This window comes from Cololabis saira, chromosome 6 (genome assembly GCF_033807715.1).
Source record: "Cololabis saira isolate AMF1-May2022 chromosome 6, fColSai1.1, whole genome shotgun sequence".
Taxonomy (NCBI): domain Eukaryota; kingdom Metazoa; phylum Chordata; class Actinopteri; order Beloniformes; family Belonidae; genus Cololabis; species Cololabis saira.
Window position 1 is genome coordinate 22,604,214 of NC_084592.1, and position 26,637 is coordinate 22,630,850.

The following is a 26,637-nucleotide window of genomic DNA, read 5'->3' on the forward strand; positions in this document are numbered from 1 at the left end:
TTTGCATAAGTCAGGGAATTATGCTATGAGGCTAACAATATGTGGTAATATCATAATAAAGGCGCAAAGGGAGGCTTTGGAGGCTTTAGCACTCAACTCTGCCTGTTGTAAGCAGTCAACATGCATTTAATATTTAAGCCAAACCACCAAAGCTTTTGCATTTACGTATATGCCTGACCCTAAACAACTGTGAGTGAAAAAAAAAACAAAAAAAACCCCGGAACATTTCTGGTACAATGTTGGATTGGATAAAACTGTAAGTTCACCACTTTCCTGGCTCTCCTTCCTTCTTATAAAAGTTGTTTGAACACGTTATTATTGTGCAGAGCTTTGAAGATGTAGTCAATTTACAGTTTTGGGGCATACTTGAAGGTTTTATGTGTTAAATAGGTATAGTAGGATTTTCACTAGGCAAAAATAGGTATGTAACATCTCAGAAAGTCAAGTAATTTTGCCAGTTTTCAACCTTTATTTTGGACCCAACGTATCTATTACACATTCAGGACTTGGACTGCACTGAATAGCATGTTAACTGCAGATGGCTCTGTTTGGTTTTTAACGATAGGATCATTCTACTTTTGCCACCACAGACTCTAAACTAATAGGTACAACAACCAAGGTTCCATTTTCCACACGTAAACAATTAAAGTAGGGATATGCTGTGAAGCATGATCACCAATCTATAAACCCTATCCATAACTCATTAAAAATGACTACTTGTCTCAACAGGCTTGAGTTGTTTTATAATGGTGTTCTGATTTTTTGTTGTTGTCTTTTTATTTTCTTCTTTTGCAGTTTTACAAAGGTGAGTTTGCAGGCTAGGACATGGCTTGACTTTTTTAGTGTTTCACTCTGCTTGGTGAATGCTCGTTTAATAGTGAAGACTATAATCAGTGATTTTTTTTCTCTCATTTTTTTCAAGCAGAGAGACATACTTATCTCTTCTATAAAACAACGTTAGGGCTTAGATGAATGTAAGGGTTCTCTTGAGAGTTGAGAGTTTTAAACTGTTCTCCGTCTTTCAATTCCAGCTGATCATGTCTCATCCCTTTTGAGATGAGACATGATTCCTCTGATGCAATATCAGTTGTAGTTATTATATCAATATTGCATCTCGTCCTGCATGCAGGACAGTTTACTGAAATCCTCAAGTTTTGCACCGAAGCAATTTCTGCAGAAAAGTGGGCCTTTTAATTGGCTACATCTGTTATTGACCAATATTTGCAGAAATCTGTGGAAATACTTGGATCCACGGTGTAGCAGACCTTAGCAATGCATTGTTTTCCTCCAGGGCTGTGACAGCTCTGCTTCAATGGCCGTAGTCCTAGTAAAGATTCAGGGTTGGTTGAGAGAAGGAAAAGAGGACAAAGGCGAGAAAAGGAGACAATGAAGGAAGAAGTCCTCTTTTTTCACAGCCTCTGGGTGAAGTTTTCAGGAAATACTCCTTTAGCAGCGTTTTCTTTCTTTTGCTGCCAGTCTCCCTCTTTCATCCCCATCAGCCAGCCATCATCCTGGAAACACAGACGCAAGAAAAGTTGCACCAACGTCACCAGTGCAACACATACAGTAATTACACGTGTCTCCTGTGTGCATATGTTTGTGTGTGTGTACCTGTTCGTCAGGGTTGTCAAAGGTGATTACTAGCACCACATCACCAGCTTTCATCTCCAGTTCATCTGTGTCGTTGGCAGCATAATCATGCATCACTTGGACCTATTTAACATAAAATCTTACATGAGTAATCTGCACATACAGTACATAGTACATCTTTCAGCAGATGCAAACCACTACTAATATCTTCCTTTTTTCATCTAAGTGTTGCTGTTTTACCTTGAACAAGAAGCCAGGGGGCATTTCTGCTGTTTCTGATTTCTGCTCCTCCACTGTTGGCTGAGCTGCTTCTGCAGGTGTCTTCAGGTGTTACAGAAAAAGAAGGCAGAACTTAATAAAAATGTGTGTTCAAGCCTACAACTCATTTTTTGAAACACATAACTGGAATCTTAGTCTTGTATTCTTCACAATCTTGCAAATAATTTTAGCTCCATCTTATTAATACATTTCTCTTATATCTAGCCGGTACCTCAAAAAAGAATGACTGGCTCTGTATCCAAGCTGGAAATCTGCTTTTTTTTTTTTGTGGTATTTTCAGAGCTTGTAAGAATAGGTGAAAATAAGATTTTCCAAACAGTATAACATTTAGTATAATAATATAAAGTTTAAATGATGGACATTAGTAACAATTTATGAAGAAATGTTTCAACTAATTCAAAAACGTTACATCTTGGAATGGTTATTCACAGGGAAGATTAGAAATAGATTCTTGACTCTTGTAGAAACTTATCATCAGCTAAACTAAAAGAATGGATTTAAAATGTACCAACACAGCAAAATCACCAGTTAAATTAACACTAGACAGTGTCTTTATGTGCCCACTCTTTTTAGTATTATTTTAACACCATTTACCAAAAACTAAATCTTTCAGATTAAAATTCATTCATTTTTCATGGTAAATTTAATACTGCAGGTGTTAAAAAGCATGTTATACTCAAAATATAAACTAAAACTTAATGAATCTACTCTGAAAGTTTTATTAACACTAAACTGTGTTAAAATAACACTAAAAAGAGCTGGCACATATAGACGCTGTCTAGTCTAAATTCAGTCCGCTCTTCCCAGCCAAAAACGAAAAAAAAAAGTTCTGTTGGTTAAATGTAGTTTGAGGACTTTACCGCTTATTTATTTTTTAAATAAAAAAGTATGGTGTTTATTGCTGCATATTCCAGAGGTTCATCTTACATTCACCTCCTCTGCCACTGGTTCTTCTGCTGCAGGAGCAGGAGCAGGAGCAGGGGCAGCAGCTTCTGGAGACTCACCCTGAAAGCAGAAAGTCAGAAGAAACAGCAGAGATTAGAGTGAAAGACTATGAACGGCTGATATATGAAAGAGAGGAGTGGAAGACAGAAGACACAGACGGACAAGACGGACGAAAAGACAAAGCAAAAAGCCTAAACAGGAGGCTTAGTGTAAGACAGGTACTGTATGTTAAGTAGACAGCAAAATTTGATCATGTAAAGTTGTGCTGAAGAGAAAGCTTTGCACAGGATAGTATGCACATAAATTTGCGATCAGCAGTGACTGATATTAACTGAGCTCACTGAGAAGCAGATGATGTGATTCTTTTCTTTTCCTGTCAGCTTGCCCTCTCCACCAGACTTGATGCATCCTTGTGTCTGGTATAGATGCATCCTAAATCTTTCCTTCTCAAAATTCCTTCCTTTTTTTTCCACCTTTCACAAATTATTTTTTTATTTTGTTTCTGTGCAGTACCCTTATGCTCAAACCTCCTTCTCAAGAAGTGATGCATCCGCTATTTTTACCCAGATGCATCTCTCCATTTTTCTTTCCTTGGTTACCTGACCCTCTTCATTATCCAGCACAGCAGCAGTTGGGGTCGTGTCCTCCTCAGGTACATCGGTCGGAGCGTCTTCAGCGGCCGTTACATCTGCGACAGGCTCCTCCGCTTCTTGCTGGTCTCTGTCATCAGTCCAGCTCTCCTGAGAGTCGGCCACTGGGTCGTCATGACCACCCTGGGTTCCATCATCCCCCCATGCTTCCTGGGCCGCGGCCTCAGGCTCATCGCCAACTGCCTGGGTCTCATCGTCCCCCCAGCTCTCTGAGGCAGCTGCTATGGGGTCGTAGCGGATGGGCTGTTTACCATCATCGCCCCAGGCCTCGGTAGCAGCAGCAACCGGGTCATAGTGCTGCTTTGTTTCTTTCTCCGGGGCACCACCATCCTCAGACTGAAGGGTAAGGGTCAGGTTTTAAGCAGTCAAAGGTCAGAATATTTTTTTACCTTATGGGTATTATAAAGACTTCATAATTAAAACGTATAACTGAGTATTAAAGGGCAAAAAAGGGGTATAAGGAATTAGAAAAAAGTTGAATAGATAAATGGCCAATATATTATGGGCGCTAACAGGAAAATAAATATTTTTTTAAAGTCTATTTGGGTTGTAAGGAAAATATACAACACAGCAGCATGTTAAGGTCCACAGTCAAAATAAAAGCAACAGGGTAGGTAGGATATTAATGTCTGCAGAAGCAAAACTAAGCGGGATCGAAAGTGCCGAAATTCTCATTTCAACAAAAGTTGGTACGCTGTGGAAAATGTCAATGAAAACAAAATACAATCATTTGGACCCAGCGTCTGAAAATGTTGGAAAGCCAAAGTATCAAACACTTAAATCAATATATTAAGTTTAGCACATTTCCTATTTGATTCCAGAAGCCTGACTGAAGACTTTTTGAGAACAACTGGTACGGTATCTCACATCTAATCAAGCTAATTAACAGCAGGACTTTAGCACTGGTGAGGATAAAAGCATCCAGGTCTATCAGATGAATGGATGGTGGCATTTCAACACTGAAAGGTTTTAGCTTCACGATATTTGAATTTGACTCTTCTCCAGGCTACAATCACCGGCTTCACTAAAACACACCACACTGTCTTCATCCCTTGACGGGTCCGTGACGTTCCTGACAAGCTTGGGGCTCACAATAATCCAGTCCTATTGAGCACTTGTATTGTTTTTATTCCTGCGATGAAAGTGCTGTGCTTCACTTATAAATAGCTTAATTAATGTTACAATATGCAAATGCACTACATGCTAATTACTGTGCAATGAATGCTATGCTATGGTTGAATAATCCATACAACAACCATGGTAAGTACGAGTGGCTGTCATAGTGACTGGTTGATACGGCAGCCCGTCAGTATGAAATCAGTCCTCTGAGCTACGGTAAATGTTTAAAAATGTGCAATATTTAATTAAATTATGAACTGTCCAGGATGTACCCCCGCCTCTCAGCCCATGACAGCTGGGCTCCAGACCCATTAGAGCCTGAACCATGGACTGCACAAGATCAGCTGAGAGTGTCGCATCCTGCCTTGCTTTGCTTCCCAGGCTCGATCTCTCCCGTCTCTGGCCCAGAACTGGTGCTGCTTTAGTGGATCTTAGAGAGATCTTCAGTTCTAAGAATAAGACTCCTTGTGCACCTCTTCAGTGGTGGCATCTGGGTCTAAACTGCATTTTTGTTACAAGCAGGACTAAGCCCTGAATATGATGAAGTAGGTATAGAAAATGAATGGATAGAATAAAATATTTAAATAGTCTCAAACATTACGACCTAAAAATAGTTTTTATTCATTGCTGCATCAATTGCATGCTGTGCATTGGGGAATGCACAGTAATAAATGTATAATATCATGTATAACATATAACATATATAACATATATATATATATATATATATATATATATATATATATATATATATATATATATATATATATATATATATATATATATATATATATATATATATATATATATATATATATATATATATATATATATATATATATATATATATGATGTTATACATTTATTTTATTTTTTCAGGAATGGTAACTCTCAAAAGCTTGAAACAAGGCCACTAGACTTCCTTCTTTCTTGAAGACATTTGAAAGACTCAGAGTAGACTCTCAGGTCTTCGATCACCTTCCACCACGACACACATATGACATGCTAGCACGCGTATATGAAAAGGAGGTCCACTTGCTTTGTTTCAAGTTTCTCAGGGTTACCACGTCCTGGACGACTGAGAGTCTATCCCTGCATTTCAGGGAAGCCGTTGCCCTTTTTCAGCAGGATAATGCCAAACCGTACGTTATGCACACTTTATAATAGGACGCTGCATTGGTAAAGGGGACTAAACTGGGACTTAACAGCTAAATGTGTTTAAGTGCTAACAGCTAATTGATTTGAACTGGGCTCAACTTGGATCCACTGAAGACGTGACTTAGACTCAGTTTGTTTTTTTGTTTTTTTCTTTACATGACTTGGACTTGACTCGGATTCAGAAACTGGGGTTATAAACTGGACTCAGACTTAAAGTTTGGTGACTTGATAACAACACTGGCTATTGTTCTAAAGACTTTCTTACAGTTATTTACAGAGGTTCTGAGGTAAGTATGACTCGTCAAAACTTTTATGAAACACACTACTGGAATCAAATATCAAATGAGATTTTTTAGTAAGCAATTTTAGTATACGACATAGCCCTAATCATACTTTTTTTCTTTCAGTAGAATAATTTATTGAATTAATTGTAAATTTCACACAGCTTTCCAACTTTCTTGAAGACATGATTGTTTTATAGCGATCGAGAGATTTAAAATGTAATGCTTAAAAATATTAATCAAAGCTTAAGGCAAGGTTAATACTTGAAATACTTGGGATCTGAACATGGATAAGGGATTAGGGAGAAGACCTGAAGAGTTACTTCTGTGAGAAGTATTTTAGCGAGAACTTAAGCAGTTCTGCTGCGTACAAATAAGGTCATTAAAGTTGCGTTGGGTAGGAGCGCCACTATCATAATCATCCTAAGACCCAAGATCAATGACGCAGAAGTATTAACCATTACCGAAGATGTTCAGATAAAAGATGGATGACTATAAGGAAGGTGGCAGCAGAAGGGAGAAATGCAAAATCACTTTTCCATCAGAAGACGGGTGTTGGATCTTCTGAGTGTAGTTAGTAAGCATGAGTTACGATCCCAACGCCATTCAGATGGAGAAGGAGGAGGGAGCCTTTGTAAGAGCAGAAGTGTCATTCCTTTCTGATCTACCAGAATCCCATGATGGTGAGACACGTCTCTCTTACAGCGGTGGGGATGAACACAGGGGTTAGTTAATGGTCAGAAGACCGAGGCTTAGTGAAGTTGCCCCCTGGCATTTGTTAGCGGTCACAATTCTAGAAAACAATCCACCATAAACGTGACCAACTTCACTCAACTTCTGCAACAAAACAGATCCATGTGTGTCACATGTGAACATGGAGATCACGTGTAAGGGTCACATGTTCTGTCAGTGTAACATGTGAACACATGTGAGTATGAGGGAAACCCAAAAACGCAAAGGACAATTCAGTTATAAATTGTCTCACACCACAGAGATACACAAATGTATACTTTTGTTCTTTCCATGGAAGTAAGAAGTCTCTTACAGTCAATCCTCAATGGATTTCAGTTCCACATTCTGCTTTATATGAGTCAAATAGTGTAAAAATGACACATACAGAGTAAATATGCATCATTTGAGACACTATTTGCATGTTTAATGGTGGAAAACGTCAATGTAGAACTGAATTGATGCAAGCTCGTTCTCAACTTCCATTTGTGTTGTACAATATTACTTCCAGTGTTATGTTATCACATTAAACACTGCAGACAAAGACAACACATAAACAGATTTGGAACAGACAAGTGAAAGAGATTTTTATAGGGAAAAAAAGCCATTACAGAAGAAGCATAATGAGTGTGATGCTTCTGCAATGGCGACATATGTGGACGATGTGAATGAACTCATGGCTCGTAAGAATACTAATCAAAATAAACTGATAACGATGGGATAAATATATATTTTTCCAATGACTTTAAGATGTTTTTGGCCCGAAAGTGACATGCTTACCCATGAGTCCCAGTTTGCAGGCTGGAAAAAACAAAACGAAAAAAAAAAAAAAAAAAAAACAATATTAGAAGAAGAGCAGAATTATTGATCAAAGTTTTGCTTTTGCATTCAGAAAGACACTGCAGGCCCCATGCGCTAAACCAAGAAGCCCATACAAGGACATCTGCAGCAGAAGAAGAGTGGAAGCGCCATCTGGTGAGATCTGAAGTACGCAGTCGTCTACGCTTGGTAATGAGATTCTTGAATTGTTTGCACCTGTCAATCATCTAGTTAAATGCAATTTGTGACAGATGCAAACATGTTGATATCAATATCTATACCTTTTACACTCTCATTATTAACTCTAGGGTCAAAAAGAGTGAGACAACAATGGATCTCACATAGGAATTCTGAAAGACTCAAAACCCTTGAGGTGTCGTTGGAAGTACATTCTGTCTTCTGCAGCACAGTCGGTGTGTAACAGAATTGACACCAGATGACAGTTTTTTTGTGTATTTTGGTTCAAAAAGCTTGATACGTGTCTGTAGTTTGTAGAAAACAAAATGTTTAGTTTTTTCCTCCGACAAATAGATCAAGCAAGTTGATTTAAAGCTGTTATTCTCAAAATCAACACCATTCTCAGGAGCAAATTAAACTGTTTTCACATTCAGAAAGACGCATCACAACACCAAAATGTCCAAAATCACATAAAGTGAAACAAGTTTAAAGCTCCTAGGAGTAATGTGCAAATCTTTTATTTTATCAACCTGAAATGTGACAAGTCAGGCAGTCGATAAAGCCACGGTGGAAGTGGATTGATTTTCTATTTTCTTCATTGCAAATGATATCAAACTCACTGCTACCTGCACTTAATGTGCACCGTTTTAGTATGTAGGTCTTTGCATGCTGGATAAACATAAGTTTTGTTTCTGCTGTTCGGTTTCAGTCAGGCAGTAAACTAAACTATACAATATGGTTGTTGTATAAGCAAAATGAAAATGCTAAAATGCTCCATACTGAGCTTCAAAACAGGCTTTTTCAAATTTTCTTCACTGTTGACATGGTGTAAGTGCATGAAATATAAAAGTATGCCTAGGAAAAATACTTTTACAAATTTCACATACCCAACTGTATGCTATCATTTGCCTAACTGTGAAGAGAAAGAAAGAGGAGCAGAGCAGGACTGTAGTCTAAAGTTCATGCCAAGTGATCTGTGAGTAAAGTGCCAAAGCGGGAAGAAGTGGACTCTAGAGACAGGTTTCTACAGGTCATCATGCCACCACCCACCTCCAGTATGGTGGTTTGGAAAAGAAGCAGTGCAGGCAACACCTCAAAATAAACAGCACTTACCAGGTGATTTCACGTTGTGTCCAGACTTGGTTCATTTCAACATATTTAAAGTCAACAGGTACATAAGAAGCAGCAGGTGCCACAACATCTTTTTTGTTTTTAAACTAAGTTTGACATTTGATCATCTGACCAACAACTTTGACTCAAAGAGGTCACGTCATAACCAAGTATGCTCAACTTCTTTTGGACTTAAATATCATGAAATGAACGTAAAGGGTACATGAATAGAACATGAAATCTCTTGGGAAGACTTGGGTATCAAACGGTAAAAGGTCTCTAAGATCTCTATGCTCATGCCATGAATCATCCACCTGAGTGGCCGTGGAGGGTTTGGCTGCTGCACTGAAAGTGTCCAGGTCCATGTCCAACAGGCTGCTGACTGCAGGACTGTCAAACTGGTAACAACAGGAACAGGAGGACTCATTTGCTAACTGGGTTCGACAGCGGAACCAATCCAATAGAATAGAATAGAATAGAATAGAATAGAATAGAATAGAATAGAATAGAATAGAATAGAATAGAATAGAAGGAGGTGGGTCAGGCCAGAAGGCCTGAACGTTGTGACCTGTAAAGGTTAACGGTAAACGGTAAAGGTTAACTGTTTCACAGTGGTTCAACGGCAGCTGCTCACTAACCTCTGTAGGGGAGGTGACACTGATGTCAGGTGCCGCTGCAGCATCAAACAGGTTGATGATGTTCTCTGTTTTTAAGTCCTTAGATGGGGTGACCTTTGGTGGAGGAGGCACTGCTGGTTTTAACTAGAATACAGAAGAAAAAAAGAAACAAATGTGTCACAAAGCTGCGCTTCATCAGCGAGCAGGATAGATAATATATCTCACTTTCAGATTTGTCTGAACTTTAAAACGGTCTGCAGCTATGTACTGTCCTTTTCCTTTAATTTCTATCATCTATAGATTTCTAACTGCTCATTTGTATATTTTGTTTTTATAAGTATGATATTATATTTTATGTTAACTATAGGTGGAGGCAGTAATCGAGTTGAGGGGGGATGAGGGGGGATGGCATCCCCCCCTGAAATAAAAATGGTCCAAATCATCCCCCCTGTAAAACTGCCATCCCCCCTTTCCATCCCTTATGTAATTGTGGTTTTACTGCTATTTCAACATTTAGAGTCATCACCAGAAAAATAATACCAGAAAAATAACTTATTTGACCATTTTCACCTGTTTCAAGTAAATTTTCACTTGAAATAAGTAGGAAAATCTGCCAGAAATCTTGTTCCACTGGCAGATTTTTCTACTTATTTCAAGTGAAAATCTACTTGAAACAGATGAAAATTATTGTTTTTTCCAGTGATGACTCTTGTTTTAAGTGTAATGACATTTTTTTTACTAAAATGAGACATTTTAACTAGAAATAAGACAAATATTCTTGTTAAGATTTTGAGTTTTTGCAGTGATCCATTTTACTTATCCTGTGAAGGACAGAGTCATATTGATAAATTCAGAAAACTGTTTTTTATTGTTGTGTTTTGATGTATTTGATGTAAGCCCATGGATATTTAAAGCTTACAGAAGGCTGCATTTAACTGCTGCTATGTCATTCCTGCAGTATTTCTGCAGCTGTTTTGGTCACTGCTATTATTTGTAATATATCATATTATTTGTAATCAGCACAAATTATCTGTCCCCATATGAGAAAATCCACCACCCCCCCTGATTTTTTTTTACAACTCGAGTACTGGGTGGAGGCACCTGATAAGCTCTTTGAGTTTTCGCCTCTTCCTGCACTTTAAATTTGTAAAGTTGGTACTTTTATGTGTGTAATGTTTAACTGTGCAAATAAATAAATCTGAAATCTAAATCTAAGTCCCTTTAAGAACAATGACACCTGGCTTAAATACAACAGTCTCGTGGTGTAAAGAAGTGATTACACGACAAACCTCTTCAAACTCTAAACAGTAACTTCGGTACTAGAGACTGTCTCTACCTTGGATGGAGATTTGGGGATTGGAGGTGGTCCTCCCGGTCTGAGAGTGTGGTTAGTTGCCTCTTTTTCACTGAGCGAATGATAAAGAAAGAAATGGAAGACAAGAATAGAAAATACATTGATTACGCAGAAAGTAATGAAGATAACAAACAATGCCAGAGGTGATTAGAGCATCTAAAAGCTCAAAGACATTTACAGAATTAGGTAACAGGGGCATGCACTACTAGAGTCCAAGCAGAATGTATTATTCGCAAGAGCTGTCATGCAAGAAAAGTTTGCTTCCTCCCCCTCCATCCATCTCCTCCCATGCAAATGTGCCTCCAGTCAATCCTCATAAGCGAGCAGTGTGAGAGAGGCATTCGCCGTCACAGGAAAAAGGCTCTACGGCTGACAAAAGCAAAGCCATAGCTGTATATATTTAGAGCTGTATATGGTTAGCTGTTTATTTATTCAGCCACAAACCTGCCATCGCTGGAACAGGACATTTTTGTACACTGATGGTTTTAACTAGCTACCTGTACAAGAGAGAGGGTTAACAGGGGAACTGGGTAACCACTAGATAAGACTTACATGATATTTTCCTAATGCTAGCATCTACCTTTGATGCCTAAGTATCTCGATAAGTATGTTTTCTATAGTTTCTTTTCAAACCACTGAGAGTGGGCTCTTGGGCTAGATGCAAGCTTGCTTTAATAGTATGCACTCATATCCGCATCTACTTCTGTTATGGGTGTAAATGCCGGTATACTTGCCGATTCACAACTGGAGGCTCCACAGAACTGCTGGAGTTGTAGGATATGAAAAATAAACATGGTAAAAGGTCAAATAAATTGGGGAATTACAGCTGTCCCAACAAAATTCCCATCACTTTTACTAGTTTTAATGCTGTGGCTTCTATATTTATAATTTTGTCAAACAATATATATTTGTGTTGCTTTAGTCTGTTTTCCTTGTTAGATGGGTTCGCTTGTCTTGTTCATTCTGAGACTTCGTCCTATGGAAGGTTGCTACAGTCCTTTGAGGTAAATATACAACTCATTGCATTGGTTCCTCCAGTAAAGTTGTTTTGAAAAGATCAAGCATGGGTAACTGATGGTGGGCCAATGAAAAGATGTGCTATAAATACATCCCCAAAGTCAAGGTGAAAAGCAGGACACTAGAGGATTACATGATGGTTTATCGCTTCATGCCCTTCAAGTCTCATTTAGGAGGCAACAGCCTTTTCTTGGTGTGTTATTAGATGACAATGCCTGGTCCAACATGAAAGACATGCAGGTTAGCTCAAGTCTTGTACAGCTACAGCTATGCGTGCACAACTCTCTGATCTAAAACAAAAAAGTGTCTATTATTCCTTCTCAACCAAGATGAATCAAATGCTGGTGCTGGGCTGGTGCAGGAGCTAGTTCAGCGCTGGCTCAACTCATAAAAACTGGTTTGCAATTCTATACACGTGGAGCCACATCATTACATCATTATGTTACTGCATCCCTTTCATTACTCTGTTTAATGTACTCTGAGGACTATGGTGCACAAGGTTATGATGTTTAAATCATGTCCCCTCAAAACGGGTGTCTGAATATCGCCATGGTACGTTTATAGAGGTTGGCATAAAACAACAGTTGGTCTAAATGAACACTGGGTTACGTCGAATGGTATCTATGAAGCCCTCGATGGTTGAGAGGGATCCATAAATGCCAACGAGAAATAGTCTTTATTAATGATTTAATTTGTTTTTTAATTCAGTTATTTGTAGTTAAATAATTCTCCACCACAGACCACTGCTGCTTGATTTTGGCGGCCATTTTTTGGCTCATTTTTTTTTTCTCTCTACTAGCTTGACATATACATGCCTTTATTAGTTAAACCTGGTGTACCTAATGAAGTGGTGAATTACACACACTCATCCCTTTATTAGGTATACCAGATGTACCCAGTAAAGGGGCCGGTGAATGTACAGTACGTGACTTAATAATACCATTCACATCTTTTGCATTTATCCCAGGCGACTTTTTCTTTTGGCCAGAGGAGCTTCTCTGGTTTTCTTCATGGCTGGCTGTTAAAAAAAGATATAAGTGGCTTTAAGTGTAGGCACTGGCTCTGCACCGGCTCTGGAGTCATTTTGGTAGAGAAGGCCCGTCTGAAATAACTTGCAACCCCCACATCTGCAGACTGACTGACGTACGACAGCTGGACAAACAAGTCCGTTTGGACAGACAGACAAGAGCTGTGTCACCACGGTAACCAGTTACCTCCTGTTTGGTGCTGAGGATGAGGCGTCGCGGTTATCTGTCTTTCTGAAAGGGGAGGTTCAGGGGTGGCTTCATGTTAATATCCGCTATTCTGGTTGCTTACATTGTTTGTTATAATTTTTATCGTACTTAAATCAGGAAACTTGTATCGAACAGTCAGATTTTATCACAGAAATATGTGCATTGTACAAATAAATGTTCCATCTTGAGCTTTTCTACGTGTTTTCTAAAAGAAATAAGCACAACATGTTTCTGCGGCACATGTAAACTCCAAATGTGGGTCTTCCAGGATAAAGTTACACCGAGTTGTTAAAAAGTGGAAAAAAAACCCACTGGGAGATAAAAGAAGTAACTGAGAAATTCATTTTCTGCTTTTTTACATTCACAAAACATGATGAAATATATACGGAAGAGTAATAGGGCCACTTAAAAAAAATAAAAAGAATTCTGAGAAAAAAGTCAGAATTCTGACTTTAATCTCAGAATTCTGAGAAAAAAGTCAGAATTCTGACTTTAATCTCAGAATTCTGAGAAAAAAGTCAGAATTCTGACTTTAATCTCAGAATTCTGACTTTTTTCTCAGAATTCTTTTTATTTTTTTTAAGTGGCCCTAATACTCTTCCGTAAATATACATATAAGCAAGAGGTTTGAATATTTGCAAACATTTCTGGAAACATTAACTTTTGCTCAGCTTGTGAGACTATTCATCTGTCCATTTTCATGAGAGAGTAAAGACGTACGCAAGACGTTAATCTCCCAGCAGTTGTGGCTACAGTCGGAAAGACGTTACATGGCAGTTCACTAACCTGCCTGTTGTGTCTGTTGTCTCCAGTTTCTCCAAGACGTCAAATAAATCCTGACCCAGCTGCACAGATTGGAAGTTAGAAATTAAATCCAGTTCATCATTTTCTCAAACTTCATGGCACTTTTCCACCAAATAATTATGTTACACTTTCTCTCATCTGTCTTCTCATTGCTGTTCTTCTAGCCATATTTAACTGTGGCAACATTTCAGGCATGAATGGATCCATTTTATGATAAAAGGTCTGTCCAGGCACCAAGCTAAAATAAATAATGATACAGGACAAAGTCTCCCTGCAGTCAGTAAAAACATGTCAAATTTAGTGGTAGTTCATGCTGGTGAAATCATTTTCTGTCATTTTTCATGAGCTGTCATCTCACATAATGTAACTAAAACCAGACCTGTATCTACTGGAGTTTAGAAATCCTTACCCGACCAATTTCCTTGTGAAACTTCTCCTCAAAACCTGACAAACTCTGGAAGGTGCTGACATAAAACCCAACACGACTAGGGAAGGCAGAGAGCACAGAGACACTGTGTTACTGGCTTGACTTAGCTCAATATTCTGTGAAGGTAAATGTAGCACAGAATAACAGTAATTGAAATCTACCCATCCATGAACAGGAAAAGTGGTTTCCGAAGACAATTATGCACACAGTCCATAGCACATACACACACCTGTTCCAGAGTGAAGGTAATTCCTCTTGCAAGTCAATATTAATCTCCTCAAACACCTTCTGGGCTCTTTCCAACTCCTCCTCAGCCTGAAACACACAAATAGACACAATGTGCTGCTGTGGTCCACTGGCTTAAGGTACAGATTTGTGTTTGTGTGAGAACTCCGCCACTTCTGATTATGGTGCAGTATAATTCTGCTGGAGTTGTTTTGTTATTCGGATTTTTATGTCGCCTTCTGTATATAATGAGCATGATAGGAACAACAAACAAGAGAGATAGGGAACCCACTAGCTACCCCTTTTGCTGTCAGTTTTACACACACAGGGGACTGTCGTCTATATGCATATTGAACGAGGCTCATGGAGCAACAACACGTCTACACGTTAGGGCATGTTGCTGCCACTTGAGGGCAATCTTGGAAATGTGAGGACCAATCTGAGGTGTGGGCTGCACTTGGTTGCCTTGCTGTGTTGTTCTTGGTCCTTTGGTTTCTCTCAGCTATGGAAATACTGAAGCTACAGTGGACTACGTATTAAAACAAGGAAAAGGGTACAATGCAGCTACTGTCTGCTTCTTGCATACTTTGTTCTTTATCATAAATCTGTAGACGCTGTTAGTGCATGGAAAAATAGAATCAGAATGCTTCATTGACCCCCGAAGGGAAATTGCTTTTTGTACAGTTGCACTGCTCTGAAGTATTAAAGAAAGAGTTAACACAAGCCCCTCACCACAATATACTACCATATGAATAAGAATAGATAAGAGGAATAAAACACTAAGGAAATACACACCAATCCTTTATACGGTTATTGCACTTATTCCATCCATCCATCCATCCATCCATCCATCCATCCATCCATCCATCCATCCATCCATCCATCCATCCATCCATCCATCCATCCATCCATCCATCCATCCATCCATCCATCCATCCATCCATCCATCCATCCATCCATCCATCCATCCATCCATCCATCCATCCATCCATCCATCCATCCATCCATCTTCCCGGGTTGCTGGGGCAGCAGCCTCAGCAGAGATGCCCAGACTTCCCTCACCCCAGACACTTCCTCCAGCTCCTCCGAGGGGAGTCTGAGATGTTCCCAGGCCAGCCGAGAGACATAGTCTCTCCAGCGTGTCCTGGGTCTTCCCCGGGGTCTCCTCCCAGAGGGACATGCCTGGAACACCTCCCTAGGGAGGCGTCCAGGAGGATCCGGTACAGATGCCCAAGCCACCTCAGCTGACTCCTCTCAATGTGGAGGAGCAGCGGCTCGACTCCGAGCTCCTCCCGGGTGACCGAACTCCTCACCCTATCTCTAAGGGAGCGTCCAGCCAGCCTGCAGAGGAAACTCATCTTGGCCGGTTGTATCCACGATCTCGTCCTTTCAGTCACTACCCAAAGTTCATGACCACTTATTCCCCAGTCTATAAAAAAGCCTTTCGCAATGATAGAACAGCTTATTATTTGTCACTGATATATGAAAATAAAAATAGCTCACGTTTTCTGTTCAGCACTGAAGCCAGGCTGACAAAATGTCCCACAATCCTGCTTTCCTGCAGCTCGCAGTAGTCATGACTTAATGAGCTTCTTTAGCAGTAAAATCATCAGAATTAGAGAAGAAAGGAACCAGGCCCGTCTGGCAGTGGCTGTGGGCATTTCCTCAGCTTCAGTGACTTTCTTAAGTTCTGATCTGACTCTAAACTGTTTGGTTCCTATAGACCGCCCTGTCTGGCCTCATGAATAAAGTAAATCCTGTGTCTGTTACACCCCATCCCAACTTGACTACTGAAAAAAGCTTTTCTCTCTAATTGGTACAACAATATTGGATTAGATCAACCTATGCCTGAAATCAGAAGATGCGCCGCAGTAATTAAACCTTTATTCAAAAAACCCTCTTGACCCAGACATTCTAGCGAATTATAGACCCATTTTCAACCTTCCATTTATATCTAAAATTCTAGAAATGGTAGTTACAATCCAGTTATGTGACTATTTGTATAGAAGAGATATATTTGAAGCTTTTCAGTCACAGCTCAGGATTGATCACAGCACAGAAACAGTGCTAGTGTCCATGCTACTTCTGCTGGACCTCAGTGCTGCTTTTGACACTGTAGATCAAAGCATTTTGCTGCACAGGTTAGACTATGTTGTTGGGATTAAAGAGACAACTGTAGGTGGTTTAAATCATATCTATCTGACAGATTCCAGGTCGTTCATGTTAATAGGAGTTATTTTGAATCAGGATTTATCGTTTAAACAGCACCCTAATCAGGTTTGTGAGACAGCGTTTTTTCATCTTCCTAATATCGCCAAGATTAGGAGCATCCTCTACAGGGTGATGCTGAAAAGCTAATCCACATGTTTGTAACTTCTAGGTCAGATTACTGTAATGTATTTTTAGAAGGATGCCTGAGTAATTCTCTGAAATAGGCTCCAGCTGATCCAAAATGCAGCAGCGCGAGTGCTGACAGGAATCAGCAAGAGAGCACACGTCTCTCGTGTGTTAGCCTCCCTCAACTGGCTCCCCGTATAACTCAGAATCCAATTCAAATTTGACTACTTGCATGTTAAATTCAAAATTGTATTAACTGCGTATAAACGGCCTAGCTCCATGATATTTGCAAGACCTGGTGCAGGTTTACTCATAGTTCCTAGATATCCAAATAGGGTTGCCACCTTTCAGAAATAGAAATAAGGGATGCCCTGATTTCAGCAGCGCAGGAGCCAAAAAAAAGCCCCAAAACTTCTAAACTGAATAGAAATGTGTTTATTTTATATGACAAAACAAAATGCTTTGATTTAAAGTTTAAAGTGCTTTAATAGCATTGAACTTTCATGACTGTACAGACAGACAACCATAAAGCAACTGAAATATCCTCCTATGCTACGTATGTCCACATCAGCCGAGATGTAATATAGCCTACAGGTGAAGAATATGGTGTAAAAGTTAATTTATTTCAATAATTCAACTAGAATATGGTGTAAAAGTTAATTTATTCAATAATTCAACTAGAATATGGTGTAAAAGTTAATTTATTTCAATAATTCAACTAGAATATGGTGTAAAAGTTAACTTATTTCAATAATTCAACTAGAATATGGTGTAAAAGTTAATTTATTTCAATAATTCAACTAGAATATGGTGTAAAAGTTAATTTATTTCAATAATTCAACTAGAATATGGTGTAAAAGTTAATTTATTTCAATAATTCAACTAGAATATGGTGTAAAAGTTAATTTATTTCAATAATTCAACTAGAATATGGTGTAAAGGTTAATTTATTTCAATAATTGAACTAGAATATGGTGTATAAGTTAATGAAAATACGGTACAAATCGTGTCCCGTATTAGTTCAATACGAGACGCAACATTTTTTTCTCAAATAAAGGACAATTCCGTATTTTACGGGACGGGTGGCAACCCTATATCCAAATGTAGATTTTTGGAGGACGGGCGTTCTGCTATCAGGCACCATTACTATGGAACCAACTGCCAATCTGGGTTAAGGAGGCTGACACCACCTCCACCTTTAAAACTAAACTTAAAACCTTTCTGTTTAGTAAAGCCTCTAGTTAGTGTAAACTGTAGTGTGTTAGCTGCAGCTGTAGGACAAGACTAGAGCAGCTCATCTTAAACATAGCTTTGTTGTAGATATGCTGCTATAGGCCTACTCTGCAGGGGGGCACCAACATGATCATTTGAGCGCCTGACCCTCCCCTTTTGCTCTCCTCTCATTCTCTTTCCTTTCTCCCGCTCAATCCACAATTATTTGTTAGAAGTATCTCATAAGAATAATTGCAGTCCATTGTAGTTGTAGTTTCTTGCGTGTGTGCGGGTCTGCTCCCTCGTTTTCTCTTCTGTTTGCAGGTCGGAGCTTCCAGAGTCACATGCTGATCTGCAGTCCCATCCTCTGACCATCCCAATGTTTACCTCCATCTATCTATATATCTGTCTCTGTTAGATATCTACTGACATTCTGAGCTGAAGTCCCATCCTCTGATCACCTCAGTGTCTGCTGTCTACACCTGTTTATATAGTCGTCTCTGTAGTACATCAATTAACCATGTATCATTCATGTACATAAAACTTAGTTCTCAAACTAACGGATCATGACTACTAATTTATCTTGTCTTATGTACCACTGACAATATATCTGTGCCTCTCCTCTCTCTGACCTTGATCCTTTCTTTCCTATCTCTCTTTCCCTGCTCTGCCTGGCTGGGCTTTGGCGGGAGGGTCTCCCCTTATGAGCCAGATCCTGCTCAAGGTTTCTTCCCTCGTAAAAAGGGAGTTTTTTCTTGGCACTGTTTGGTTTATGGTTTTTCTCCCACGAGGGGAGTTTTTACATGCCATTGTTTATGTAAAATTTTCTCAGAGGTCATGCACTTTGCCTCTGGAAAGCACCCGCAGACAATTTTTATTGTAGTAGACGGTATAGAAATAAAATAAAATTGAATTGTTTTTACATTTAAAATCAGTTTCTGTCATAGCCCTATCAGATAGAGACTGACTTTCAACCAATGAGCATTTGAAAGATGCACAGCATTCTCTTTAAGATCTGTAAGCTGTTGGCTTTGAGGAGGAGTGAACACAAGCCCGTCTGGAAACATGTTCTGCTTGGCTTCCATCAGGTCAATTATATGCATTCAAAGGATTTGTTTTAGAATTAATTAGTTTATCTTTTTGACCAAATTTCACAGACACCAAAGTACATTTCCAAATAGAAAACCAGTTTTATTTTGTTTTATGACAGAGATCAAGCACTATGTAGATGCTGTCCAATTATTGCAAACCAAGAAGCTCCCTGAAAATATTTAACTTGCCTGTGCTAAATTTAAAAGTGCTTATACTGTATTACCATGTTTGATATTATATATAAACATATTTCTTCTTCTTTCTTCTGGGACAATTTCCACATTGCAAAAAGGCCCCTTTAGAAATAAGCTTAATATTTCTAAACCTAGTCAAATTTTTTAATTTTAAGTAAAAATAGGTCTACAAACGTGGGTAAAAAGAAAAAAAAAAAATGGTGAAACAGGTGAAATAGTCTAAATAATTTTTCTAGTTTCCTTGAAACAAAGCTTTTCTGCTTTTTAAGAAATTTGTTTTTGCACTACATTCTTTTTATGTAAATGAGTATTTCACAGTTTTTGTACTTAACTTGCTATATTAATATCTATTTTGTTACTGCTACTGTATGAGCAATTATGTTGCACTATTTTCCTTCTCCAAGGAAAGATTTTTAAATAATAGTAAAGCCGGGCATACGTGCGATTATCGGCTCGTTTTGAGCCGATTTTCCAGTCGTACAACTATTTTTTAGATCGGGCCAGATTTCGACCCAATCGTTGGTCGTGCCTCGTGCAGTGTACGTGGGGTAACGACGAGAGATTAACACCTCACGACGAGCTCCCGATCACGAATCGTGTGCTCACAAGAAAATCAAACGTGTTTGAAATCCTGGTTGCTCCTCGTGAAGGAATCGCACAGTTGAAGCAGTGCTGCGACCCGATTTGCCTCATCCTTTCACAGAGAGCATGAGCAATCTCTGATGTCACGTCAAAAACTATTATTTGTAGTTTAAAGTGTTGCAAATTCACATTACAAATCATGTTTTAATAGAAGAAAAAAAAGACCGCATTTCCCACGTCTGCCCAGCCAATTCCTTTTCCAATCACGGCGTTGTCTAATCTTTTTTCATTTATCGCCACACAGAATGGCACAAATTACTAAAGCCTGATTTATGGTTCCGCGTTACACCAACGCGTCACCGCGTATCCTGCGTTCTGCGTTGGTGTAACGCGGAACCATAAATCAGGCTTTAGTGTGCGCTCTGTGCGCTGTTCTGAACACTTCTCTGTTGTGCTCATTTTGCATTTTTTTATATTTATAAAAAAATAAAATTGGGCACAGCCCACCCCTACCCCCCCCTAAAACTGGCCTCGATTTCCAGTACACAGAAGTCTGATGTGAGGATTATGAACGTATAGTGTGAGCAGACGGGTCGCATCTGACCATCGGGTCGTACAGTGTGAGACTCTAAATCGTGGGCTGTGAACTTTTGAACGCAGCGATCTAGTCGTGCAGTGTGAGATGGGGCTGACTCAAACGATTTAAAATATTGCACAGTGTATGCCCAGCTTAAAACACAATGAAGTAAAACACACACAAAGGCCTTCTTTGATTACCCAAAACCCTTCATTCTGCATGGGTGGAGTTTGACAGTGACCAACATATTATCATAAATCAAGCTTAAAACAAACAGGTTTGAGGAGAATTGAAGGATAGTCCCCAAATCCAAGCCCTAAACACTACAGTTTTTCACTATTTTTACTTTGTTTGTTGGGTCTTTATTTAGACGTCTTCGCCTCTATTCATTTTTTATGCAGTAAGTATGTTTCTTTAAGGTTAGACATCAAAAGTACTTGGTAAAGATTGGACAATAAAATAAAACACATAAAGGTTAGGTGTGAAAATACATAATAAAACACTTCTTCCCATTGAAAGCTTAGGCTATATTTTCCATGTTGCTATGGCGACGCATCCCACAACTCGTGCCCGTTTGGAAGACTGCATGTCTGTAAAAGATATTTCATGAAGCTCCATCCCTGTGTGGCATTGATAACTGCTGCAAGCTCCCAACCAAACATGTAATGAATTAGGATAACATGTGGAAAAGAAAAACAAAATTTTAACTTCTACAACTGGTAGAATCATATGTCCCCTGGATTACTGGAACATTGGCTATGATTGCATCATTGCCAGCGAGCCTTGTAAGACGTACCTGGCTCCTGGAGAGACTGCTCTGAGCAACATTGTGTGCTGACAGGATACCCTGAGCCCAACCTGGAGTGGCCCTTTCCAACAAGGAGGAGGGCTGAAAGAAAGAGAACAAGCTCACATATCAATACCTGGGAAACGTGTGTATAGGTATGTGCATCCCTATGAGTAATACTTTTCTTTCTCATTTTTGCATTACCTTGGTAATTTTAATTCCTCCATCCTTTTTTTTGGTCTTGTGCGCAGCAGAATAATTATGTCTGGCACTGTCATAATCCACCAGCTTCCTGTCCCTCTTGGCAATGCGAGCCTGGACAACAGAAAACAGCTTTATGCACTTTTTGGTCTTTGCTATCAATTGCTTTTTTTGAATAAATTAACATTATTAATTACAGTAATATTAAAGTGATGTATTGACAGAAGTCTTGCACTTCATGCTACTGACCCTCAGTTGATGTCCTGACCACATAGCTTACCTTGATATCAGGGAACTGCCCTAGGTAGGTATCCATAGAGATTAGAGCGTGATCCACCAACTTCTGGTGATAATCAATCCAAAGCACATCACAGTCCTGCAGCGTTGATGAGAATACACAATACAGCCACAAAGCACATAATCCTCAATGTTAAATAAAGAACATTTCTCACGATTCATATTATATTTAGTTGGTATTCCTCTGTTTCTAATTGTTGAATATATTCCTCTATGAGTGTACAACTCCTTCCAGTTACTCAGTGACTTTGTCTTGGCTTGCAGTCCTGTTTCTTGATTGATAATTGCAGTGTTTTTTACGGGCCGGCTCTACTGGCCCTGCTTCCTGGCTTCGGGCTCCGCTCCCCCTCCTGCCCCCCCTACACGATTCATACGCACACAGGCGATGGGCGGGGGGTCCGGGGCGTAGGGGACATTGTCCCACGTGGCCCGGTACTCCCCGCCTCACGGTTTTAATAACACTGTAGACACTGCACATTCAACATTTAATAAATACATTTAACAAGGATACTTAATTCGGGGGGGGGGGGGGGGGTCATTGTCCGCATGATACCCTGACCTCCCCCTCCCTGTTTTTATTGCATTAATTACATGCACTCAACACCAGGGGCGGGAAAGGGGCCCACACCACCCGCGTTCCGTCGCCGGCCTGGGAGGGGGGAAACGGTGCGTGAATGTGCGTCTTTGTCGGTGAGAATGCGGTATGGAAGGGTTCTGCCATGGAGGATTTGGACCTCCATTGGCAGGACAACAAAATTTAATAATTTATCAATATTATGTTATACAAAGTTGGTTATTAATATTATTATTATATTATTATCATAATTTTTACTATCATTATTGTGTCTAGTATATTATTATTATTATAGATATCGGATAGATGAATGGATGGATGAATGGGATGCCTGGGTCTGGGGCCCTCCGTTGTCGGGCCCGCGCGGGTGTCGCCCTGTTGGGGGGTTCCCTCTCTCCGGGCCCGTCTCCGGTCCCCTCCGCTGCCTCTGCGGCAGGGCGCCCCTCTGGTCCTGGAGGGCCACTTTTGTGGGGGACTCGCTGGCGGTGGGTTGCCTCCCTCCTACTTCTCCCCTCTGTGGGGTGGCCGGTGGCCTGGGTTCCGGGTTCTTCCTTGTCGGCCTCTGGTCTCGCGGGTTGCGGGGTTGCCCACATATATGTATGTGTATGCATATGTATGCTTATATATATGTATATATATTAAATATAGTAACAATGCACATATATATGCCTTAGGTTTTTACCAGCATGGTATCAACCATTAATATGTGTGCAGACAAAAAGATAAGATAAAAAGATAATTGCAGTGTTTTGTTTCATTCTTTTTTTCATTTTACAAGTAAAATAAATCCCTAAGACGGTATTATCAAAATTAGGCATATCTTGTGCCTAAACTTGTGATTGGAATTGCACATTCTAGATCGTGTGATTCTTTATTATCAGGATGTTTAAAACATCTCTGCAAAAATCCAACTTTGATCCAAAACTGATGCAGCAAGATTTCTGACAGGACCAATAGCAAGACATAACTGGGTTGAGTGTATGTAACTCATCACTTCATTGTAAAGGCCTAAATGACTGAGCTTTGTGGAATGTCAAAGACTTCATCGTACCATGTTATCCCAACAGAATGCTTCACTGTAATACTGCACTGTTACTTGCAGCTCCTGAAGTCTTGTGTCATGGAATCAGAGGCTTCAGCTCTCAGTCTCCTCTCATGTCAAAATTTGGGTTCAGGAAGCAGACACTTTCAACCTTCACTGTTAAAACACTTTTCTTTGATAAAGCTTACACTTTCCACCATTGTAATGCTGCTGGGGGGATCTTTATGATGCGCTGACCACCCTTTCTCCTCCATTATTTGCATGCAATAATGTTTGGCTGATGTAACTCTATTATTCGACTAATTTTGCATATTTTCTTTCATTATTTGTGACTTTCCTTTCTGCTTTCTGCCTCTGTCTCTGTGAATCTTTCAGCAGGGGTCTCCAGCTCTGGAGCAGCATGATTCTAATCCGTGGATATTTGCGTGTGTCTCATTATTTACCTTTTTACTCTCTTCTTACTCCAACTGGTTGAGCCTTGCTCTGTCAGACTTTCCCTGTCAGTGTTTCCCTTCTACCATAACCAAGTGCTTGAACATTTTAGCTGATAGCTTTTTTTTTTTTTTTTTAACAACCAAACCAAACTAGTTTCCACTATAGTCGACTAAATTTCCACAATATACAAATACAGTGGGCTTTAAACACATCAGTAAAAATTGTTTCTGACCTCCACAACGGAATCCACTTCGTTCTTGCCATACCAGTCTGGCTCGTACATGTCAGCAAGACATGCCTGCACGTTCTTGGAGGACTCGTGCATTGCTGAAGGAAAAACAAACATGATGCACCTCAGTTAAAGCGTGTGCCTACATCTGTTGCTTGAAGGGACGTGTGCTTGTGTTTGCATTTTACCTTTAACTGCCTCCAGGTATGCTCTTAGGTCCCTTTGTAGTTTGCTGCCTTCTGCCTGGGGGCAAAGAATAATAAATGAAGCCACAATACATTTTGAGGCTGACTTATAATGCAACATCTGGTTAGTAGCCCAAATGATTTCTTAACAAACTGGAAACAATAGGAACAGCATCACTCGACTGTGGGCTTACATATTGTTTGTTGAAGTTGATAACGCCTTCCTCAAAGGCAACATCTTTGGTCTCATCTGCTTTGCCCAGCTTCTGTAGAACCTGTGAATATACAAATAATGACAGTGTAAAAGTGCAGATGTTAATTGCAGCATTGAAAATACTAATGTATACTTGCCATGGTTTCTCTTTAAAGTTATAAACCTTTGCAAAATGAGCATATGGCAGAACAGGATACGTGGTATTGAACCACTGGAAGTAGGGCTGGGCGATATGGACAAAAAGTCATATCTCGATATTTTCTAGCTGAATGGCGATACTCGATATATATCGATATTTTTTCTGTGCCATAATTGGGGTTTCCCCCAAAGCATTATAGCCTAGCATCCCTGTTAGCTTCATTTTTTTCTGAGGCAAACCCTTAAAAAAACAGTCAGTTTTAATACAAAGCCTCGTGCCAAATGTCACACAGGTACCTTTATTAACAGAGGTCTGCACAATATCAAAATGTATAAAACAAATGAAATAAAAACAAACTGCTTGCATAGAATAAAAATGCTTCTTGAATAAAATAAAACAAATATCCCTTTCCTGCATAACAATTAAATTAAAATACACTGTGCAATTAATACAATGTAGACAGTAACAGGCAGACTTTTCCACTGAGGTTGACAGCAGTTCAAATAACAAAACATTTTTGCAAATCTCAAATAAAACATTCAAGTCAATTTGTCACAAAATAAGCTATATCAAAATCATATTTATTTATTTTTTTTTTTTTAATCGATATAAACAATATTGTCTCGTACCATATCGCGTTTGAAAATATATCGATATATATTAAAATCTCGATATATCGCCCAGCCCTAACTGGAAGACACACAAATTGAATCTTGTCATGGTGAACACATCAATAATGGAAGGAAATAGCCAAACTATAATGATTTTTCTACAAATACATTTATTTGGGGATTTGGAATCCCATCTGGCAACAGCGCCCCCTCACACCTTTTCAACGCAGGGTGCATGTGCTTGAACTCATACTGTAGGCCTCCTACTGTATATTGCAGCATGACTGTTTTATACTATAACGACGCATGAAAATGCCGACAGTAGGGGATGCTTTGTTCATAATGTGTGAAAAAACACATTTTTTTTGTACCGTTTGGATGTGGATTCAAACAGGCTTCAATGCACCACAAACATCAGTCACTGGGGGATTGCTGAGTGGGCCTGCACTGTATCTCATTACAGTATGGCCGCATCTGCTGTAAGAGCGTGCGTGAGGACAGGTTGGATCAGAGGTGGACGTCCCCAAACACAGCAAAGCCCCGTCTCTCATCATAATCATGTCGTGATGCGACACTGCGCCTCGGAGGAGGATGCGACACTGATGCTCCGCGGCGTTTTCAGGCCCGAAACGCAATTCCCCTGCGCCCTGACGCGCACCAGCGCAGCTCTTACCTTTTCCTGCGCTCTGGTCAGCTTCTTCTGGACGTTGCTGGCCACTTTCCCCGCAGTCAGACCCTTCCCCAAATTCAGCTCAGCCATCTTTGCGGTGTAGATTGTTAGTCTCTGGTAGCGAGAGGAAGGGAATAAAAGCAATAACGATCGGTCTGACCGCTACGGCGACCGCTGAGGTAAATGCATCAATGTCCAAGGGGGAAATAATATGTGATGATAAAATGCAATTCGGCAATATTACGCTATGATGTATCTATAAGGTGGGGTTGTGTGTGGGGGGAAAACTACGCTGTGTATCCTCTAATATTGGGCTGCTGTGTGTGAGAGCTATAGTCCCTGTCAGAGGAGGAGGATGCTGAGAGACGATCTTAAAGGCACAGATGCGCTGGTGTTTATGCCGCGTTCCATTTGTCCTCGGAAGTGGGGATTTCCCAGTTCCCAGTCGGAATTTTCAACTGGAACGCCCCTCGAAGTGGGATTTCCCACTGGGAAAGTGGGAGAATCTTCACCACCCCCGAGTTCACATTCCAAGATGGCTGCCCCGGTTGTAAACAGTAGAAGAGAGCTCTGTAAAAATTCGTAGCACTTCATTCTAGTTTTGGTCACACTAAATCAGTCGTATACAAGTATTGTTCGGCATATATATGCTGCTATAGTGTAATTTAAATTTTTCATGTGGTATATGCGAACTACAAACTTGTTTACCGAGTTTGTAACTGG

At 39.8% G+C, this 26,637-nt stretch overlaps 1 protein-coding gene across 11 annotated transcripts; it reads right to left on the reverse strand.

Moving 5' to 3' along the window:
• Positions 1 to 829: 829 nt before the first annotated feature.
• On the reverse strand, positions 830 to 26,258 carry LOC133446027 (myc box-dependent-interacting protein 1). 11 transcript variants are annotated; one of them, XM_061723702.1, is made up of 21 exons: positions 25,918 to 26,258; positions 24,475 to 24,555; positions 24,284 to 24,338; positions 24,099 to 24,193; positions 21,799 to 21,894; positions 21,522 to 21,632; positions 21,327 to 21,419; positions 14,541 to 14,626; positions 14,294 to 14,369; positions 13,867 to 13,925; positions 13,060 to 13,104; positions 11,563 to 11,589; positions 10,811 to 10,880; positions 9,496 to 9,618; positions 9,172 to 9,255; positions 7,532 to 7,552; positions 3,414 to 3,800; positions 2,797 to 2,874; positions 1,831 to 1,911; positions 1,612 to 1,713; positions 830 to 1,511 (listed from the first exon to the last, which is right to left on the reverse strand). In XM_061723702.1, exons 1-21 carry the CDS (start codon positions 26,002 to 26,004, stop codon positions 1,410 to 1,412), a joined length of 1,959 nt encoding a protein of 652 aa, XP_061579686.1. In that variant the 5' UTR covers positions 26,005 to 26,258; the 3' UTR covers positions 830 to 1,409. The 11 variants fall into 11 exon arrangements, with proteins under 11 accessions (XP_061579686.1, XP_061579687.1, XP_061579685.1 ...); XM_061723703.1 differs by having other exon boundaries at positions 2,803 to 2,874; positions 11,563 to 11,592; XM_061723701.1 differs by having other exon boundaries at positions 11,563 to 11,592.
• Positions 26,259 to 26,637: the final 379 nt, after the last annotated feature.